At 41.4% G+C, this 23,226-nt stretch overlaps 1 protein-coding gene across 2 annotated transcripts in view; it reads right to left on the bottom strand.

Annotated features, from left to right (window-relative positions):
* Positions 1-11,552: 11,552 nt before the first annotated feature.
* The window catches only part of PIGN (phosphatidylinositol glycan anchor biosynthesis class N), a 186,163-nt gene continuing 174,489 nt past the window's right edge, over positions 11,553-23,226 (bottom strand). Inside the window, exon 30 of one of the 2 annotated variants that reach the window (XM_070512918.1) lies at positions 11,553-11,720. In XM_070512918.1, the coding sequence (XP_070369019.1) occupies positions 11,681-11,720 (40 nt within the window). In that variant the 3' untranslated portion in view covers positions 11,553-11,680. The remainder of the gene's footprint in view (positions 11,721-23,226) is intronic. The other variant, XM_070512922.1, reaches the window with a different exon arrangement.

The following is a 23,226-nucleotide window of genomic DNA, read 5'->3' as shown; positions in this document are numbered from 1 at the left end:
TCCATCATGATACAGGCGTCGGACAAAATGCCAGAGGAGGTGCCTCCTGTCTCAGCCAGGCCATATCCCTAAATCAAGTTTAGAGGCTTCAAAAACCCTTTAGCATGCAGCATTTATTTCCCAAATAAATCAGAGACTTCTAGCCTCCCCGGCCCCTCCCCTCAAAATGGAGATAAAATCCTATAAAATAGCATTGCCTGAAGTGTGTTCCATGGACCACTAGTTCTGCAGGATGATAATGGCTGTTACCTGAAGAGAAAAAAAAAGAAAAGGGAGAGGAGTTCCTCATCACTGAGGTTTGGAAACTGCTGATTTAATTAATGTACGATTTCTTGGATCCCTTAAAATGTTGATGCTCACTATGAATTACTAGGAGAGGATACAGCATGCAATATCTCCCAGGGTTAGCTAAATGCAGCGTTCTTTTTTTCATTGGACATTTTTCTCATTGAACATTCTCAGAAATGCTGCTCTAGAACTTTCCCAAGGCCCCTTCCTCTGCATGCTCCCTTCCAGAAGGAAAACATCAGGCTTAACAGAATCACAGTACAGAGTGGATAATCAAAATATATTTGTTGATTTCAAAGATCAAATATGAAGGTCCTACAAAAGGCTCTAAATCCATCTCAAAGATCAAGAAATGATGGTTGATGGATATCTTTTTTCAATGTCTTTCTAGTTCAAATATGTGAAGCCGAATTATTTTCCCCAGCTCCCAGGACTAGACTATCTACTGCCTTAGAGTGCCCCCCTTTTGGTTGAAAAATTGGAACACAAGCTTGGTTTCCTGTGTTTCCAGCAGGACTTGGAAAACATGTTGATGCAACTTAAAAAGCATACACCATAACTCAGAAGCCTCAGTAGACTGGCTTTAGGTAGATTAAAGCAGCCTCTGCAAATCTTAGGGCTATGGATGTGGGTTCTCACCCCTGGCTGCATCCTGGAGTCACCTGGGGAGCTTAAATAGACCCACCTCAGGTGAATTAAATCAGATTCTCTGTAGGTGAGGCCTAAAAATTATTTCTTAAAACTCCCTAAGTATTTCTAATGTACAGCCAGGATTGAGAAGCACCACCCCAAAGGTCAGCTGGAAGTCACAACAGCCAGGTGCTTCCCTGCCTCGTTTTCAGGACTTGCTGGTTCTTTAGGGGGCTGGCAGGGTGTTTACCTTGGTCAGCGCAGGCTGTCGTAACCAAGTACCTCAGGCTGGGTGGCTTCAACAACACAAATGTATTTTCTCACAGTTGCGGAGGCTGGAAGTCTGAGATCAAAGCGTGGGCAGGGCCAGTTTCTGATGAGACCTTTCTCCCTGGCTTGCAGACGGCTGCCCTCTCTTGGTGTCCTCATGTAGTCCTTCCTCTGGGTGAGCATCCCTGGTGTCTCTCCCTGTGTCCACATTTCCACCAGTCAGACTGGATTAGAGCCCAACCTCACAGCCTTGTTTCAAGTTATTCACCCTTCTAAAGGCCCTCTCTCTGAATACAGTCACCTCCTGAGGAGCTGGGGGCTAGACCTTCAACAGATGAATTTTGGGGTAGACACAACTCAGCCTATAACAGGTGTGACGGGAGACCCCAAAGTCTCCAGGAAACATTGTGTATCATCATAGTCACAAAACTGATACTTTTTCCTGCTTCCATCATAGATAAGCATGTGACATAACATAGAGAAAAAGAAAATTTTCGGCGCTTGAGATAAACCAAAAATAACAAAGTCACCCTGCCTAGTTAGGGCCCCTAAGATAATAAAAACTTGAATATGTTCTATAAACCTTAATTCTCTTTTAAAAAGTAGAGGGAAGGTGCTTTATCTTTGATTTTTATAATAGTGGAACTTTGTGAATATGATGATCGTGTGAAAAATTACTCTTTTCCCTTCATGAACAGACTAGTAACAAAAACTAATAAAAATAAATATAATAGAAATATAATATTAATATAAACCGATAGTCTAAATTTGATGATTTTGTTAAGCTTGTGTGGTGTTTTTCCACTAAATATCTGGTGTGTTTTTTATTTGGCATATCAATCCTTCTGAAGTCTGACACCCTTGCACTTTGAAAGCAAAGAAAAAAATACTTTTTTTTCTTCTAAACAGTTTTGTGTCTGGGTCTCTTTGCAGTTCCGGAGGTTCCAGGGAGATTTATCTGGGGAGGAGGGAGCCCCACCTGCGAGAGCTGACTGAACGAGTTTCCTGAAAGCTGCATGTACCCCACACGCTGATGGAAGGAAACAAGTCTTGTTTAGGTTTCCAGAATGAATCTCATGCAGCAAGAGAGCTTTACTAACACCACCTTCTTTTTTCTTCCTAACCCTGCATTTTTCTGGCTGTTTCTATTTGCGTTTCAGGATCAAGTCTGGTTCCAGTTCTGGTTCAAGGATGAGCAACAATTTATTTCTGATTAAAGACTGACAGATAGGGAATCTAGGTTTCTGGTGATCTCTGCCAGATGGCAAATAGCAGAGACTCTGGTTTATCTGTCTTTTTTGTTTGTTTGTTTGACCTGGGAGTTCTGATATCCTCTGTTGTTGAAATGTCAGTACAAACATCCTATAAAATGAGGAGAGATATGCTTTAGAAATATTCTAGGCTGGTGACAAGATTGAATATAGAAAGAAGTGCCATCAGGCCCTGGGCAAGGATGGACTTAACTTGCAATGAGCGTTTTCTTAGGACCCAAGTGAAGATTAACTGGAATCCAAAGAGGACCAGGGCTGTCTCCATCCGGCTCTCAGATTCTGGCAGGACTGGGCTTATGGTGGTCGCCAGCCAAGAATACCTCCCCTTCAATGAGATCATGTCACCCAAGAAAATGTCCTGGGCCTGAGAGAAACACAAACAATCTTTTGAGATCTACAGTGGCGAGCCCTGTGAGCTTTTGCGTCCTGTTTATATTTTATCTCTAGCTGAGATTATAAAACTGAAGCTGCTAGTTCTTTTTGTACGTGAAAAAAAAATTTTTTTCTCTTTTCTCCTGCAAAAAGAAGACAATGAGTCTCTTTTTCTCTCCTTGCAAAAGGAAGGTAATTCAATATTTTGTTTAGCACATTCTATATTTGAGGCTAGCCCCTCCCTCTCTTCTCTCACTTTTCATTTTCTTTTCCTCTCCTCTCAAAAAAACTTTCAGAGATTAACTAATTATAAATATCTTTCATTTTGTGTGCACTCTATGGATAAACTAGTCAAAAGTGGGGAAAAAATTAACAAATTACCTTATAAAGTTATTTATATTTATCAGAGTACTTGTCTTGATTCCCACATAGAAACACTCATATAAATTTAAAACAATACCTTTTAAGGTTTAAAATAAATTTAAAAGTACTTCAAGAAAGGAGGAAAATCTAATTTTCATGTTTTTAATGTCATAGTTCTTTAGGAAAACACTTCACAAGCTTGCTGAATCAGTATTTCAGAGGAATAAAAAGTTTAACTCTCAGATAAATTAATATCCTTGGTTACGGGTTATAAGATAAGAAGCAAAGGAATCCTTTGGGACTTCAAACACAATTTAAAGAATTTTCAATATTTGCTTTATAAATATAGATGTTTATAAATTATGTCTATTTAAAAGTTTAAGAAATAGTTATTCAAGGTGAAAATTTTAATTCAAAGCAATTATGTCTTCCTGATTATATCACAATACAAGAAGTAATATTCTAGTTTATAGAAAACTTGAGTTTATTTTATTATGGAAAGCCTAATTAATCTGAATACTTTAAAGTTTTATGAGTCAAGAAAGCTTTTGTTATTATAAAAATGTAAAATCATTTGTCTAACTAAATAGATTATATTAACTAGTATCCTTTAGAAGGATTTACTCTTGTTAAGAGTGTACAATTCTATACATTGCATATATATGAAATCATATTTATATATATATATACATATATATATACATGAAATCCTTATTTTTTAAATTGAAGTGAAATTCATGCAACACAAAATTAACCATTTTTAAGTGTGTAAATCGGTGGCATTTAGTACATTCACCATGTTGTACAGCCATCACCTCCTCCTGGTTCCAAAACTGGATGGGGTTTTCATCACCCCAAAAGAAGACCTCATACCCCTTAAGCAGTCACTCCTATTCCTTCCTGTCCCCAGCCCCGGGCACCGCTAATCTGCTTTCTGTGTCTATAGATTTACTTGTTCTGGATATTTCATATAAATGGAATCATACAGTGTGAGACCTTTTGTGCCTGGCTTCCTCCCTTAGCAAAGGTTTTCCAGTTTCATCCATGCTGTGGCATGTATCAGTACTTCATTCATTTCTAAAGCCGAATAATATTCCATTATACGATATACCACATTTTGTTTATCCATTCATCCATGATAGACATTTGGGTTATTTCCACCTTTTGGCTATTGTGAATAGCGCTGCCGTAAACCTTCACGTACAAGACTGTGTTTGTGTACCTGTTTTCAGTTCTTTCGAGTATATACCCCAGAATGGAACTGCTGGGTCATATGGGAATTCTATCTGAACTTTTTCAGGAACGATCAAGTTGTTTTCCACAGTGGCTGTACCATTTTACAAATCCACCAATTAACTTTAAGACTTTGAACGAATAGTAAATCAAGCTATTAGTACATATCTTGTACACCTGAAAACACTAGTTTTACTATGCTCTCGCCATCATTTAGCAGATTAAAATGGATGCATAAATTTGCTTCTTTAAGGTTTTTTTTTAAAAGATGTATTTGATTGTAGAGAGAGATGTATGCAAAATGATGGATGTATTTTATTTGTTTTGTTTAAATAAAACTGGTTATGCCATAACATGAAAGAAGGCAATAGAAGGCAATTTGAGGATATACTGCAAATAAGGCAAGAAAGAAAAAGTCAACTTACGAGCCTGGGCTTAAAATGCCTGCATATAGTGAATTTGAAATGAGCAAAGAAATATGTTAAAAGTTTCTGCAAAGTTGGCTCAGTGATAATTGATTGCTTCATAAGGTGAAAAGAGGCTTGTGCATCCTTTACTACAAATTGCTACATGGATGGTAATCAAAAACAGTAAAATAAGAATTTGTGTCTCTTTCTGTTAAAGTGATAAATTGATCCTTGAGTGTATAGAATGCTCCTAACAAAAACAAAGGGAAAAAAAGGGGAGTTACAAGGTGTTCTGTGCCCAGATATCAGTGGGTTCACTTTCTTACGAAAATGCTCAGTAACTTGTTTTTGTTACACTTTTGAATCAATTTTAACAAAATATTTTTACTTTTGAAACACAGTTCTAAACGATCATTTTTACATATTGCTGTGTTTCCTTTAAGTATCACCCAAAACCATTTCTTGTCTTCAGGCATCTGTGACTACTGCTCATATCTTGTCTCCTCTGATAGCTCTTTTTGATATACCCTTGCCCAAGTTCAAGACTCAAAATCAGAACTCCAAAACTGTAAAGATCTCTGTTATGCCTACCTTATCTTTGGAGTTTCCCAGATGTCCATGGGGTATCACAAAGATTTGATCTCTCACCTTTTAAGAGATAATAGAAATAATCTGGCATTCTCTGGCTTTAGTATATTCAACACTATTATGTCCATAATATGAACAAACCAGGAAGTCAAAAAGCTAAACCTCTCTGTGTTAATTATATAGAAATAAAATATTAATATAAATGTTTCAGTAATTATGAAATTTTATGTCAGAAACATACTTATGTTCATTTATAAAGATGGGCACAATAACTGTCAATAATTGAATCAGGATTTCCAGAACATTCCCCTCCAAAAGCAAATGACTTCATGGAAAACAACTGTTCAGTCTGAGATCAACAAAATAACAAATTAATTCCCTAGAACTAAATGAATGGAATGAACTGATTTAATTGTGGCCAGTGTTCTATTTTCAATACACAAGTGAGGAAAACTCTTTTCTTTCTTCTTAATCCAGCACTGACCCTCAGTTGAACAGGTTATGCTTGTTCAAACTGGTATGAAACCCTCTTGAAAAAGATCTTGTTCCAACTGAACCCTCAGGATTTGGGGAGGAATCCTATGAGAGATCTTAACATAGATTGTAAATTAATAAATGATGAGGGAAAATTTAAGAATAATGATTCTATAAAAAATAATAAGATAAAACAATGGCAACAATGGTTAAATATTATTAAAAGTGCCTTTACTAAGTTCCTTCACTCTCTGTAATCATGGTATTATTTGCATAGTTTCAATAAGAATGGTTTTTTTTTTCCAACCAGGGTATAACTGGATAAATCAAATCAAATCAAATCAAATCTATACTACAATCATGCCAAAAATCTCATCTAATTAAGTAAAACGAACCCAAGAACTACATCTTCACTTACGGAACAGGGCCTTCAGTGTCCTCCCACCAACCTGGTCTGCAGCCTGCTTTGTGGCTTGTGGAACCCCTGCCTCAAATGCGGGCCAGGAACATTAACAAACAAGGGGATCCGGGGGAAAGAGGAGACCCTGACATGTCGAGATGGTTAATTTTATGTGTCAACTTGTCAGGGTCACAGGGTGCCAAAATATTTGGTAAACATTATTTCTGGGTGTGACTCTGAGGATGTTTCCAGATGGGATTAGACTGAATAAGGCAGATCCTCTCCCCAGTGTGAGTGGTCCTCCTCTAACCCATTGATGGCCTGAATAGAACAAAAAGGCAGAGGAAGGGGAAATTCTTTCTGCCAGACTGAGCTGGGACATCAGTCTTCTCCTGCCCTCAGACTGGGACTTAGACCATCAGGGGTCCTGGTTCTCAGAGCTTCAGACTCAGACACCCCAGCTTTCCTGGTCTCCAGCTTGCAGACAGCAGATTGTGGGACCTCCCAGTCTGCAAAATCATGTGAGGCAATTCCTTACAATAAATCTATCTGTCTGTCTGTCTATCTATCTATCGATCTATCTATCATCTATCTATCTATCTATCTATCTATCTATCTATCTATCTATCTATCTATCTCCTATTGGTTCTCTTTCTCTGGAAAGAGAAATACAGATATCCAAAAGTTAGAGGTACTGTGGGCAAAGCCTGGTAGAAGTGAATTTGATGGTTCTTAGTTCCTGATCTCAGTGGACAAATGGGCAAGAAAAACAAAATTCTTCTGAGACATAAAATTTTTACCCCTAGGGGCCTTATGAGGCCTCCAGATAAAAATAACTCTTAAGCCTTAATATCACATTGCTCTAGTTTTCTTGAACGTACAACAAGAGGATATTTGTGTATTAAACATTCGTTATTCCCATGAAAATAAAACTCATCAGATACAATAAAACATCATATTAATGATACTGAATCTGAAAACGACTAAGAATCTTGTATGGTTGATTCCATACCTTAGGGGCAGGCACGTGAGCAAAGAAGGGACTCTGGAAGCAAGGCTGATACTTTGCTCTGCTTCCATTATGATTAAGGATATGATACACCACAGTCAGGAAACAGAAAAAAAGAATTTACACCCTGAGATAAACCCAAAATAATAGGGTGACTCTGTCTATGTCTGGTCCACAAGATAATAAAAACTTGAGCAATTCCTACAAACCGGAACTCCCTAAGCAAAATGTAGCTTTATCCCTGACTTTCACAATGGCAATGTATGTGGATATGATGATCATATGAAAAAGTTACTGTTTTCCACCATGAGCAAAACAACATAAATTTGACCAACTTGTAATTCTATGTTTTCTTCCTTTATTTGTTTTTGACTTGGAGGTTTCAGTCCTTTTGAAGTCTGATTCCCTTCACCTCTTTGCTAACTTTTTCTCACTTCTTTTTTCTAAATGCTTTTGTCTGTTGGTTTATCAAAACTTGAAGAAAATTGCCACGTTTTAATAACCAGACACTCCCATAGATGAGGGTCCCTCTCTCATGCAGGGCATTTTTTCACGAGGCCATGTGGCAACGTGCATCAGGAGAAGGGACTTCCCTGGCTGCTGCCTCATGCTCCCCTCACAGAGGTACCAAAGCTGTGAGCTTGAGAGGTCACTGCAAAGGGAACACGCAGGCCACCTCAGTTGAGGCTGATCAGCTATTTGGGGCCGCTGGTCTGCAGGGAGGGACTATGCAAAAGGAGATCTGTTCATTTCACAGTCGCCAAATGTAAGGGGACCTTTTGTGCAACTTGCTTAGGGACTCAGCATTTCTCATTGTGCAGCATCTGTGAACTCCACTCTGTGCCTCCTTCATCTCATTACATTTCCATAAGCTCTCGTCCCAGTTATGTGCAGGAAGCACAGCCCCTGGTCCCTGGGAATGTGCTAAAAGAGAAAAGGAATACAACTGTCCTGCTATTCTTGGTCACCTTGATGGCGAGGAGCTTCAGATTCTCTATAAAATGAGAGAGGTTCAATTGTGTGAGGTCATCAGGTCACAATCTCCCCGAGAACACTGCTATTCGGAGCCAAACATCCTTCTCAGAGGGGTCCTGAAAGTTTAATAACATCAGTCAACTGCAGCAAGATCCTGTGAGCACGCAATCCAAAAATGAGCCTCTGTGTGCTGTCTATTATCCAAGAGCTCCAGTCTGCCTGTGTGCAATTTTAGATCATCAAAGGTGACATTGAACGCTGTCTCCTAAATTTCAATCACAGCCTTAACCACCCTGTGATTTAGCCAACAGCAGTTTTGTGGGTCTTTGGGAACAAAAGGCCACCTTCCAAAGGCTGGAGGAAATGCTTATACTGCAGTCGGAAGCAGAGATGCACACACAGTAAAAACCGTGCAACATAAAGGGCGTTTACTTAGTTGCTGTGGCATGACGGGATTGTTGTGTCCCTCATATCATGCTGTCAGATGTTTTTATACAGAACTGCTTGTTTATTAGTTTAAAGAATTTGCATATTATATCTGTCTTCTTGACACTTAACAGCAACCTCAGTAAAAGTGAAAGAAGTACCAAAGGAAGAGGAAAGCATGTCTTTTAAATTGTCATCCACTGATGCCTCCAACAAGGATGAATTGCAAATAAATGCTGTTGAGTGAAAAGGGCAGACACAATGAGTATATACTGTTAAGATGCCATTGATATGAAAGTTCAAGAACAGGCAAAATTAATCTATGATGATAGAAATCAGGAAGTGGTTGCCTCTGAGTTGTGTTATTGACCAGGAGTCCAGGGGTGAAAGAAATGGTGGTTGTTTACGTGGATACATATATGCATATGCAACAATTCATCAGGTTTTTCTGTATGTAACTTTACTGTATGATATGGTCTGAATGTTTGTGTCCTCCCAAATCCACATGTTGAAATCCTAACCCCCAAAGATGATGTATTTGGAGGTGGGGCCTTTGGGAAGAGATCAGGTCCTGAGGGTGGGGCCCTCATGAATGGGGTTCGTGTTGTTACAAAAGAGACCCCACAGCGATTCCTCGCCACTTTCACCTACCGAGGACACAGAGAGAAGGTGCCGGCTATGGACCAAGAAGACGGCCTTCACCAGAACGTGACCATGCTGGCGCCTTGATCTTGGACTTCCAGCCTCCAGAACTGTGACGAATAAATTTCTGTTGTTTATAAGACATGCAGTCTGTGGTATCTTGTTACAGCAGCCCGAATGGACTAGGACGCTGTATATAATTTGTGCCTTGATTTTTAAAACTTTTTAAAAATCCACTGCCTACACACATGAGCTTTAAAGTTTAGGCTAAGAAGACCATTCTCTACCAATAAGGGCAAGTGTCAGACCCCGTTCCCGGCCACTTGTCTCACTGAATGGGCCCAATAAGGCCCAGTGTCACTTGTCTCCCCTCACAGTAGGGTAGCGCCCCACTGTTCCTTTCCCCCAGGTAGAAGTGCTGGGACACAGCCCGGATGCACACTTTTCTGTATGCTCACCCAACTGGACAGTGTTTTTTCTCCTTGTGACCCAAACCCTGCAGCATGGTTGCCATTACGATGAGGGACGTGGTCTGGCGTCTCCCTGCAACCTCGGTCCCTCTCAGCGTTCCCATTTAGAAGTGAATGGCCCTGCCTGGTGCAGTGTAACCCGCAGACCACTCACTGTCCTGCCTCTGTAGTGTCCCCTGAAGTGTGCCCCACCCACTTTGCTGTCTGTTTTAGTCAATTCATTTTCCTTTTGCTAATCATCATACCCACATGCTAATTGGTGCCCCGTTTATGAGTCACTGAGCATGATGGGACCTGACTCGGAATAAGAATGCAAAACTCTTGAGCCGAATCACGCCAGAATCAGACCTTCCCAGCTTATCCCTGGCGAGCAGATAGACAACTGTTTCTCCGCATCAATCCTGCACTGCCAGGGCAGTGACTCACACTCTCTGATTTGATTTGCGTTTTCCATTACTGAGTTTCAGTCTATGCAAACATAACAGTACAGGCAAGCTATCATCCATTAGACATTGGGATTGAGATGCTTAAGCACAAAAGAGGTTAATTTGAAGATTGCCTTTGCCAAGCTTAGAAGCAAAGCCATATAGAAGGATAAGCACTATTATAGATTTTCACTTTAGTGGGGTGACATTTCTAAATGGGAGCAGAGGAATTTTTTCCATTGGTTTCCTTCTGTTAGCAAGATCCCTTGCAACCCTTCTGAGATCTGAGAGAAATAATCACCTGTGTTTTATTTTTGCCTCATCCTATAGACTAGTAGAAAAGGAAAACTCTGGATTTGTACTGCCTGGAGACTAGACAATGTTCTCTGAAACCTGACATGCGCCTTCAGAGCACTGGCACTGGGCATGAATCTCAAAATCATATTTTTCTTTCCAAATAATTGTCCTTGTCTACCTCAGTAAGGGATTTTCTCTCATAAAGCCCTAGGATTAAATTAAAATCCAAACATAAAGGGAATACTACTCATTTTTAACCACTTAAATATGATAGCTTTCTGAGCCCACATTAATTTTGTTCCTAGGCTAGGCAGGGTCAAGCATATTATTCTTTATTTATATCAGAGTTCTACATTTGCCAACTTGATTTACACTATTTTAGTTCGTCAGCCCTTACGGCATCTTTGAAATCAGAGCAGAATTATATTCCCATTTAACAGGTGAAAAAAACAACAGTCAAAGTCTTTGAGCAAATTCATGTCTGAGAAAGTATTTTAGAACCTAGGGCTTGAATTTCCAATTCACGTCATCATTTCGTAAGTTTTACCATATACTATGGTTTCATATCCATCATTTCTCCATCAGCTACCCAGAAGCATTGTTGGGAATGTCACTCACCATGACTCCATGGATGCCCAGAGGGGGCGGCAATCCTACTGGAAGCCCAGAGCTCCTCAGTGTGGGCCTCAAAGCTCTTGAAGATCAACGCCTGGAATGGTCAGCTTGACTAGTTCTATGGTGATCAGCCCTGTCACCGGCATTCCACAGACATCGGTCACAGTTGCATTCAGCAAGGCCCTCGGTGGTTTGTGCTTTAGGTTCTCCTTCAATGCCACAGGCCAATTCCTTTTGCATTTACCTATAACCCAAGAAAATGTGAGGACTCAGGACATTTACTGTCTCTGCCGTATAGGTTAAATATGATAGACATTGGGCATTTGCTGGACACACATGAATATTTATTTCAACCAGAAGATGCCTGCAGAGTTCCCCAAACATTCTCTCATGGTGAAGTTCCAAAACTGCTTTCAGGTGTGTTAACGATAATCTCCTCCACGGCTTTAAACATGAACTAGCCCCTCTGACGAAGAAGGCACTTACTCCACACAGCTTGAAGACAGCACTGCCTTGAGCAGCCAGTCACCTTCCTTCTTGATCAGAAAAGGGCCCACATGCTGCTCTGTGAAGAGACAGAAACTCTATCAGCTAAAAAGTAGGCTGGAAAACTAGTCTGAGTCCCAAATCCTTTTTTAACTTGTCAGTTGGTTCCAAGACATTACCTACTGCTATTTCGATCACTAATCAGGGTGCTTTCTGCTCTACAACAAATGAACTAAAACTCAGGAATTGGTTTCATTTCCTTTAAAGTCTGCTCATTACTAAGAAGTACCAACCCTCAAGCTTATTAAAATCAGAGTGTGGGCTGCTTACGACCTGGGGCTAAGACAGTCCACTGTAAGAGAACTCAATTTACATCTTCTCCCAGCCTCACGGGATTTCCCCTCAACTGTTCCCAAGGAGATGCAGCAAGTCTCCACTCCTTGGCTAGAAGGCTTGTTACTATGAGCTCACCAGACTCAGGAGGAAGGGCAGGATTTTCGTCCCTGAACCCATGAATCACCCTCACCGCGCTTTCTCCCCAGTCTCAGCAAAACCCAGGCTCCTTCTACTGCCGCGAGGCTGTCTCTTAAATACAAACAAATCTCCACTTTTGAAAAGTTCATTGTAAAGCAATGGTTACAAATGCAGAATGCATCCCCACTGTCCCTCTCTGAAACAACACCAGCGCTGGGTCCGAAAAGTTGTTATTCTTACCATGAGACAGCTCTGGCCCACTGCTACTGTCATGAGAACCATTATGGAGCTGAAAGATAAATAAACATTCGAGCTTTTAGAGACTCTAAGTGTTTAGGGGAATGAAAAGCAGGCAGTTTTGGGCAGTTGATACCAGGGGAGATGTATTGGTGAGAAATAACCTGCCTACACGTTGAATGGCTTAACTGCTGAAATTATGCTCGCTCACACCGTCTAGAACTGTTCACTGGAGGAGACACGGGAAGACCACTGAGAGCCCTACAACAGGAGACAGGCGCGAGATGAGGGAAATGCGGCGGAGATGGAGGGCAGGGACAGATCTGAGAGCTATTTAGGAGACAAACTTGGCAGGACTTAAGTGAGACGTGCTGGGCAGGTCTGAGCATTTTGGGTGGAGAGGGAAAATTAGGAACTGGAGCATGGACCCCTCTGAGCTCTGGACTAGAAGAGCAGAGGAAGAAATGAATTCCTTTCCTGTTTTTAGAGTAAGATTGGCTTTGAGAAGATCTCATAATGACTGAATTTTGCCTTTGCTGCTGTTCTCCATCCTTCCACGGCACAGTCACTCTTCATTCAGACGGTACCTGCTCTCATTTCTCATGGGCTGCAGATTCTAGAATTAGAAGGAAACAGATGGCACAACCTAACACTTGCAGTTTCAGCTGAGGTTCAGAGGTGAAAATACTGCCCAAGATTTTTCATGTTGTTATTTTGAATAAACGATAAATTTATTCCCCCAAATGTTTTCTGTTGAACACTAGTCCCAGGAGACACTCTTCAAATGTTTGGTAAAATAAACGTGTTAAACACTGCATGCTATAGTCTCCTTTTGGATATTCAGGATGCTTACTAGCAAATTAAAGGTTCAGAGAAGTCCTGCAGCAAAGAAACTTCTAAGTCTGTTTTACCTAAAGTGCACTTTCCTATCCTAACACCTGCTAAGGTGCACTCCTCAGGAAAGCCATCCTCAGACCCATACTATTATTTCTGTATTTCAGTTATATCATGGCCTGGAGAAGTTTCTGGAGGCTGTCCTCCTTTTCAACATTCTCCCTTGATTCTTAGTCTCCAGCGTCCTCAAGCTGCTCTATGGCTCTGACCTTAGGCTCCCATGCAGGGCTGTCTCATCTCCCCAAAATACCCCATGTTCCACGGTCACTCAGTTGCTCTTCAGCTGCTTTCAAATCCTAAGTTCATTGCCCCTGTACAACCAATACCAGCTATAATAGAAGAAAAGCCATCTCTATAAACTAATTCATGCTAATATATGAATGACTTATAGCTTGCAACATTCTCCCCCCAGAAGATATATCTTATCCCAAACACTCCCTCATCGTTGTGATCTTCAGTGAACCAACACATTTCAGGCATGTCAGGGGAAGAGATTTTAGAGCAAAGAAGCCACCATATCAGGTAGGCCAGTCCTGGGACTTGACGTCATTTAAATGATTTCTCCTCTGTGAAAATCTTCACTTCATCTACTCTTGAAATCAGAGGATCTATAAAATTTCCAAGTTTTCCCATTCTTTAGCATCCTTCACTACCCCAGCAATGCCAATCCATGTGAGTGGCACAGAAGCAACTGTTCACACTCTTCAAGTCTCATTGTCCATCGTGAGGAAGGCCTCAGGGAACAGGGCGTGTGGGGCCAGATTGAATCAGGCATTCATCAACACCTCTTTTTGTGACACGTTTACTTCTATGAAGTCCTTAAAACCCCGTGGAAAGATGAAAATGGTATTTGTGAAGTAGTTGTGTAATAATACAGAAGGCAATGTCGTCTCGTCCAGCATCTTTCCTTGTCTGGGATGAGGCAAGTACCGCCATCTTCACCTTTCACTAGTATCTTGGCGGCATGCATCAGCTTACATCGATTCCCTCCCTCTCTTGCTTCTGTAACACATCCCTGGATGTTTTCACTTAGTTTAGCTTTGTTTTTCATTTCTCAAGCCTGTCATGAATGTGACCTGGCTTAATCAGCTTATCCGGGTTTCCCAGGGCTTCCTTTTGGTCTGGCTGGATTAGAGAAAAGCTGAGAGGTGTTTGCTGAGTGCACATTGCAGCCTTCATTACCAAGGACTCCTTGGATGTTCTCTTGAAATTGGCTGGGGCAGGGGTAGGGGGCATCGGCACAGGGCCACAGCCTTCAGAAGCACCTGCAGGGCCACCTTCCATGCTAAACTAATGGCCTCTCTTCTGGGAAGTGACATTGCCCAGTTTCTTCCCATCAGGACCTCTTGACCACCAAGCAGATTATCTGGGACCCCTATTGTTTTTAGTGAGAATGTTTGCTTCCCTTTATTGCTGGACAATATTTCTTAACTTCTGGCTGTTCATGGCTGCTTTTTGTTCCTACAAGCTTTTGTGACTTTTCAACCAACCCCAACTTAATTCTTCCACTCTGGTCTTTGATACTCTGACCTCAGTGCCAGTGGCCTCTAAGCGTTCCCTTGGGGGCTGCAATCAATCCCTACTCTGTCTCTGTCTTTCTCTGTCTCTCTCTGTCTCTGTCTCTCTCTCTCTGTCTCTGTCTCTCTCTCTCTCTCTCTCTCACACACACACACACACACGACCAAGTCTCAGACTCTACTTTAGGAAACACTCAGAAATATTTCTAGTATTTGGTATCATTTAAGCAGAACGACAAGATCTAAAACTGTGACAGTGTTCCTGGAAACCGAAGATCCTACTGTTGCCAACAGTTTGAAATCTTCAAGTGCTCACATTTTTCAAGCCGCTTTGCCAAACAGCTAAAAATGATGCAAGTCTGCATTATTTCAAGTTGTATTTTTCAAAGTTCTTTATGAGAGGGGTTACCTCTGGCCTATGTCCAAATAGATGGGAAAATGCCAGAGAAACACAGTGAAAAATATCTGTATAGCTTAGATATTGAAGGGGAGAGCAGGTCAATGAATTCCAGTACAAATCATCCCCACCAGCAATTTTATTGCTCTTCCCCTGGAACAACGCTGCCTTAAACTTCTCTGGGATTGGCCTAAACAGAGCATACAGAGCTTCATTAGGCAGCAGATTCGAGCCATGTGAGAAGAGCGGTGGGTTTTCTATGAGGTGAGCCAGTGCTGACATTTGGTGCGGTGTTAATATGTGTAATTACAAAATGTGGCCTGAGGGGAAAGGGCCCATCCAGATATTAATATCATTCTAAAAAAGAAAGCCTCGAAGACCTTCTATCTTAGTTCTGATTCTTTGCTCTCGTCCTATCCTCTCAAGAAATAGAATTGCTTATCTTTTCGTTTTCCACTAAAGATTGGTTCAAGCCTGAAGAATGACTTCTCTTTCTGTTTGGTTGACCTTCTGGAAGTTACACATAGAGGGACAGCCATGGGAGCAAGGAACAGGGAACTCCATGGCCCTTTTGAGAGAAGACAGTCGGTTTGGAAATTTGACAGAGAGGGCCTGAGGAAGGATGGGTTGAGTAGGAGAGCTATGGTCTGCTTATCCCTCCAAGGCCTGGCATGACCTGCATTCCCACCAAATCAGAGGGAGGAGCATATACGGGGCTGAGCTGGGAAATAAAGCACCCCAACCTCCTTCTAGTAACTTCACCATCTCTACACTCCTGGCATCAAAGGCCATAAGCGTTCTCCCATCTTCTTATTAATCATTCATTCTCTGATCATTCATTCATACAACCACAAGGGCCTAGGCATGCAGGGGAGGGGCAATATTGCAGATAGCAAAGCGTAAAATAAAGAGAGAAGCAGCAGTTTAAAGGTAACTCTTAAACCCTCGATCTTCTGGATCTTAGTAATCCAAGTCACTAAAGGAAATTTCCAGAGCCCCTCACTTTGATCTACAGGTGTGGATCTTCACAGGTGATTTGCCTAAGAACTGTCTTAGATTGGTCTCATGAATAATGATAATTCTTTATAAAAGGAAGGAATCGGGCTAGATAGTTGATCTTTCCAACTCTGCCATGTTCTAATCCCAGGGAGTTTTAAGGCTGGAGTCCAGCCACAGGAGAACTGTGTAAACAAAGCAGGCAGGCAGCCAGCCAGGGAGACATCATCAAGGACAGGCCCTAGGAAGCAGGCAAATCTACTGTCCACTGAGAGGCCACAAGAAACAGAGGCCTTATCAGCTCCCTCAAGACTTCACCTGGTCCAAGAGGACGTGACCAGGTATATCTAGGTGTGATGGTTAGTCCCCAAGACGGTCCCAGCGAGCCCTCCCTCCTGGCCTTCACATCTTGTGTACTCCCCTCTCACATGAGTAGGGCTGGTCTGTGTAACCAAGAGGATGTCACAGGATTGGTGCTCTCTGGCTTTATCCTAGGTTATAAAACACATCACATCTTCTGTCTCTCTGTTGAATCACTTGCTCTTAGAGAACACAGATGCTGTGTCATGAAGACACTCAAATACTCCTGTGAAGAAGTCCACATGGTGAGAACTGAGCCCTGAGGCCAACAACCAGCATCAATTTGCCAACCCTGCGAGTGAGCTTTCTTGGAAGTGGATCCTTGAGGCCCAGTCAATCCTTCAGATAACCACAGCCCTGGCCGACATCTTGACTGCACCCTTGTCAGAGACCCTGGGCCAGAACCACCCAGCTAAGCTGCTCCTGATCCCCAAAGCTTGTGTGAGTTAACAAATGTTTGCTACCATTTTAAGCTGCTAAGTTTGGGGACAGGTTGTTATGCACAATAGATAACTAATAGACCAGGCATACTACTAAATACAAAATCCCTGTGACCACAGGTCAGAAACATGGAGAAACCTTTACACTTGTAGACTTGCTCTGAGAAGCCAGAAGTAAACACACCAATTCTGTGATTGCCTTCCACTGAGTCTGGGGGTTATTTTATCTTCTCAGGATTTAACTGTGCTGAAGATTTAGGGGTTGTGGGGAGAGTAACAGTGCCAATCTACATTATAGGATACAGGTGAGCAGAAACAAAAACGGTAAATAGAGGGTCTGGTTAAGCAGTTGAGGAAGAAGGGGTGGTGCATTCCGTCTGTTTTCCATAATCAATGTCACGGGTAAATTTTCTCGACCAGTTCTCTACATAATGTCTTAGGAACCTGAAAGAGGAGCTGAACTTCTCCAAGTTAAGTCCTTCTTGAGCACCATCCTCACTGCACTCCTTGGCTTTATAAGGTAATTAGCCTTACAAGAAATTCTACAAAAATTATCCACCCAAAACTGTTACCAGTCAGCTTCACCTGTAACATCTCCTGAAATGGTATTGATAAAAGACTTTAAAATAATGACTGACTTCACCTCTTTAGCCCATGCTGTTTTCAAAATTTAAGAGTATTTACAAATGTTCATCCCAGTGTAATCCAAAGCATGTTGGTTTTATCTGTGTGGTATTATTGAGTTAATTTCCTCATTGGGATCAATCTAATTTCCAAAGATTCCCTAGGCCTGCCCAGAGGCACGGAATGTAACTGACACTTGTGCAAATAGCAGCAAAAGGGCTGTGACCATGTTTAGTTTGGTGCTGTCTGGACTGCAAAGTCACCCAGAGTTTTGGCATCAGCCCCAAAAGTAATTTTCCCAAACACAGACCAAGGAACTTCCCCGAAAAGATTAAACTCCAAATGGAAAAATAAATATTGAAAATAAGAAGGGGGAAAAAATGTAGTCCCCACCCCCAAAGGAGATTTATAAAAATCAGTGCCAAGTATTCAATGAAAACCCATTACACCAAATTGCTAGGAAAAGCTATGGAAGGGAGTTTGACTCTCGTTGAAAGAATAAGGATCCCGAAATGGCCTCATTGCACAACTACTTTGCCAGTACTTTTTGTGGATTTTATTAGCTTGCATTTAAAACACATAAAAATTAGGACTGAGATGGAGCCCTAAATCTTTTTGCTCAGCCTTCTGATTCTTTGGTGCCTGGTTGTGAGCTGACAGATGGGAATGTGCAGTGCACAAGGCAAGCTGAAGTCCCCGAGAGGTACCCAACAGCCGACAGAGATCCAAGGACATCTTGGTTGACCAGCAGTTCACAACACTCACTACTTGGATCATCTGACAATGGCAACGCCTTGTGTTCCTAGAAAGTGGGGGCTTCCATACATACATGGTAATAACAAGCAGTCGGAAATGGGGAAACTAGTTCCTTGAAACTAGATAGCGATAAATGCTTTTGGAGTTGCAAAAAGAGGTTGTGCTAACAAACTGAGGAGCTAAAACTGGATTATTTGTAAGCACAGATGGATTGTTTTTCTGATTGTGGTTTAGCTGCCCATCACCAGGTGCTCCATCTTTGGGACCTGGAGAAGCAGGGATAATGTGGGTGTATGTTATAATAGGTGGATACCACGTGGGGTGAGGAGGAGAATATAGAAATGGCTCATATACGCCCTGAGGAAAAACTATTTCTGAGTTAAAATGGATCTAGTCCAAGTTGGACCATTGAGTCAACTGTTCTCTTTGATCCTTTCAGGTGTTGAAACCCAGCAATTTGCCTCTGGGCAAAGCTAAAGCTAGAATCCCAATCACTTTTATATACGTATGATTTTCTACAATTCAATCTGTTGGAAGTCAGTTTACTTGCTAGGCTGCCCTGAGTGTATTTCACTGCTTCTCCACTTCAAACAAACCTGACAGTGATCTACAGGAGTGAATGACCCCAGGGCGCCTCGTCCTGAAGCACATGGTGCAGATGGAAGCAGGACCTGAGAACGCCCAGCAACGCTGCCAAAGTGTCCGGTATTAAAGTGGAGATATCGCCAACAACATTAGCTGGAGATACTTATGTAAAATGCACTCCTGGGGAAGAAATGATGTCAACGTCTTTTCTAATTGCTGGTATAGATGAAAGAATAAGAAAAGGCAGGATGGAGGGGGGAAGTTCTCTCTAGGTGCCCACAGGATGAAGGGGAGGGCCCCAGGGAGGTCGGAGGATACAGGAAGGAGTGAGTTAAGAGCAGCCCAGACAAATTTTATGTTACTTCCAAGTTTTGCCAAGGGCAGAATTGAATCTGAATGCAGCAGCCTCCAGAGGACATGGCGATCAGTAACCTATGTTCAAGGCTCCTCCGTGCTCCTTTTCCTGGTTGGGTGGATGACATCATTGACAAGTCATCTTCAATTACGTCAGGAGTTTCAGGGACATGGAAAGAGAGCAACAGAATTTAGAAGAGACTAAAAGGTAATGCTCCTTGGGAGCCATTGCCAGCGCTATCACTGACTCATAGGGTGACTTTATTATTCCCATTGTTATTAGGGCTAATTTATTGAAGACTGATAAAATACTTAAGATTTGGAGGTCAACCTAGGACCTCTCCTTGCTTAGTACCTAAATTGAATGCATAACTTTCTTTAGGAAACAAAGAGAAAGACAGCTGTGAAGCTTATCAAATCTAAGAGAAGTGGAGTTGGAAATTTTGATAAATTTCCCCCCCCCTTTTTTTTTTTTGGTGAGGAAAATTGGCCCTGAGCTAACATCCATGTCAATCTTCCTCTATTTTTTGTATGTGAGATGCCAGCACCTCATGAATTGATGAGTGGTCTGTAGGTCATACCTAGGATCCTAACCTGCACACCCTGGGCCGCCAAAGTGGAACATGCAAACCTCACCACTGCGCCACCAGACCAGCCCCAATTTCCCTCTTAAAAAAAATTTTTTTTTTAATTTATTGAGGGGCCAGCCCAGTGGCATACTGATTAAGTTTGCATGTTCTGCTTCGGCAGCCCGGGGTTCACGGGTTTGGATCCTGAGCGCAGATCTACACACTGTTCATCAAGCTGTGCTGTGGCAGCATCCCACACACAAAATAGAGGAAGATGGGCACAGATGTTAGCCCAGAGACAATCTTCCTCAAGCAAAAAGAGGAAGATTGGCAATGGATGTTAGCTCAGGACCAACTTTCCAGAAAAAAAAATTATTGAGGTGAAATTCATTTAACATAAAATTCAGCATTTTAAAGTGATCAATTCAGTGATGTTTAGTACATTCACAATGCTGTACAACCACCACCTCTATCTAATTCCAAGACATTTCCAACCCTCCAAAGTAAAACCCCACCCCAGTGAGCAGTCACTCTCCAGTCCCCTCTCCCTCTAGTCCCCAGCAACCACTGATCTTCATTCTGTCTCTGTGGATTTATCTATTCTGGATATTTCAGGTAAATGGCATCATCAAAGATGTTATCTTTTGTTTCTGGCCTCTTCCACTTAGCATAAGGTATTTCAGTTCCATTCTTGTTGTAGCATATATTAGTACTCCAGTCCTTTTTATGGTTGATATTCCATTGTAAGCATATACCACAATTTGCTTATTCATTCATCTGCAGATGGAAATTTGCGCTGCTTCACCTTTGAGCTATTGTGCTCCCCTCTTTTAAAATTCTATCCACCACTCCCCACCCCCACCCCAAACTTTCTCCTTCCCTTTTTTCATTGTACATCCTTTCCTTTGTAAGCACACATTATTCTTAGCTTATCTCCAGGGGATTTCTGGAGGGCTGAGAAAAGAAGAGAGTGTTCTGGGTCAGAAAATAAAGAGGGAGAAGAGTTTGGGAAAGAAGAACGTAGATGGAAGGGGTAGATAAAAGGAAAATTAGCAGACACACCCAGGTGGAGCCAGAAGCTTGGGAAACAGGTTGAGAAGAGGGATTTCTTGCTAAGTGGTCCATCTTTGTCTGGAGGGCTCAGAAGTTTCTTCAAAGATTGAGAAGGCTGGTTGAATGCTCACTTATGCCTTTTCTTCTGCTGCCCTCAGGAGAACATTATCCAAAAGTCCGGTGTTTAAAACAGATATTAGGAGTTTTTTTCCCTGAGGTTTTTCTAAGTATTGTTAGTCTAGATATTTTCATAAAAGAATGTCAGTTTAAATCTGTTTCAGTCCTAAAACAATCTTTTGGAAGGATCACTGAGCATCAGGAAAGGATTTTAATAATAACTGATTAAAGAAAATATCGGTATCTATTTTCTTTGAGGTTTCCCTGTTAAAGAAATTGTTCAGTTAATGTTAGACTAATGACCAGCTATTCCTGCTACTGAGATGATGGCTCTAATTCATCTTTTTTTTTAAAAGGAAATGGGAAAAAATGGCTTTAAAGTCAGCCAAACCAAAGAATCGGTTCATAAAGAAAAGTAAGGTGCCTCTGTGAATGTGACCTGCATGTTTTCTTTTTAAATTAATATTGAAAGAGATGAGATATAAAAAAGGTGAGAGGGGAGAACACACGTTTTTCTTCCTTTCTACTAACATGTCTATTAGCGAACCCAGTTCTATTTCCCCAAATGGTTAAAAATACTTGTGAAAATACTGTTTTAGTAGTAGAAGGCCAGGAGGCCCTACAGAATTAAGCAACTCAGTCTGTCAGCCTGTCTGGAAAGAAGATTCAAGTACAACACTTCCTGAAGCCTGTAATTCCTTTTCTTTTGTCAAACTTACTCCTTTTTTCTTTTTTCTTTTTGCTTTTAAGGTCATGAGTGCTTAAGAGCAAGCAGTGAGTGGAGCTGGTCACCAAGTAGAGGAGGCCACCAGAGACAGCAGAGTTTAAATGATATCCATTTGATGGAGCAAAGTCCAAAATATGAGTCAGAGATAAAACAAGACAAAAGAATCAGGTGTTAATTACAACTTAATACCCTAGAACCCTATTCCAGCCCTGAGCAGTGTTTTTTCTTTTCCATTGTCAGAGTGTGTGTGAGTGTGTGTGTACGTGTATAATTTCTATATAATTTTAAAATTACCTCTGGCACATGTCCAAAGGGGAAGCCTAAATTCTCTACTGCAGATCAGAAAACAGTAGCAATTTTTGACACTAAGAAAGATACGGTAGCAATCTTCCCTTTAAAAGGTACAGCAGCAATCTTTGATGCTAAAAAGATACAGTAGCGATCTTTGGTGCTAAAAAAGATACAGTGGCAATCTTGGAGGTTTTCATTGGTAATTCTATATCTCAACAACCTGACATCAAAATCCCATGAGCTCTTTTCTCAACATCCAGGGAGAAGGAGGTAAGTGATAGACAGATTTTGTATGAACAGTATTACACCTTTTCATGGGACAGAACACGGCTAGCAAACAGTAGGATCTATTGGTTGTTAAGCCTAAAATCAGAATTTAAATTCCAAGGGGATGATATAAAAGAGATCATTAAAAAAAGATATCTAGGGCTGGCCCTGTTGCCTAGTGGTTAAGTTTGGTGCTCTCCACTTCAGAGGCCCAGGTTCATGGGTTCAGATCCTGGACACAGACCTACACCACTCAAGAGCCATGCTGTGGCGCAACCAACATACAAAAAAAAAAAAAAAATAGTGGAAGATGGGCACAGATGTTAGCTCAGGGCTAATCTTCAAGTGGAAAATGAAGAGGATGGCAATTGCTGTTAGTCAGGGCAAATCTTCCTCAGAGAAAAAAAAATTTAAACCACAATGAAAGTGGCTGATGGCCAGCAATATCTGAAACAGTGATTTTTCAAAGGGTGGTCCCCAGACCAGCCACAGCAGCAGCATCACCACCTAGGAAACTGTTATAAATGCAAATTCTCACTTCCCGTCCCAAATTGACTGAATCAGAAACCCTGGGAGTAGGGCCCTGTTGAAAATATGTTTTGGCAAGCCCTCCAGATGATGTCAACACACACTAAAGTTTGAGAACTACTAATGCAAAAATAAATAGATTATTCTTGATTTGATACCTGGGTTCTTAAAGTAATGATTTGTGTATTTATTCAGCTGAAGGATGCTCGTTTCATCAGGAGTATTGGAACGTTGAAAGTAGGCCTATAGAACCTGCCAAAATAATCAGTTGTGTTGACTTTTTTGTTATCCAGAACTGAGTGTTTCCATAAGGATTTTTGGAAGTGCAAAAGTAATCTACACATTGTGAGAAGGAAAGGAGCCAAGTGATTTAATGGGGCTAGAAAGGGCTTTTCTGCT

This window comes from Equus asinus, chromosome 7, assembly GCF_041296235.1.
Source record: "Equus asinus isolate D_3611 breed Donkey chromosome 7, EquAss-T2T_v2, whole genome shotgun sequence".
Taxonomy (NCBI): Eukaryota; Metazoa; Chordata; class Mammalia; order Perissodactyla; family Equidae; genus Equus; species Equus asinus.
Note: the sequence above shows the minus strand (reverse complement) of the source record. Positions and strands in the feature narration are given on the sequence as shown.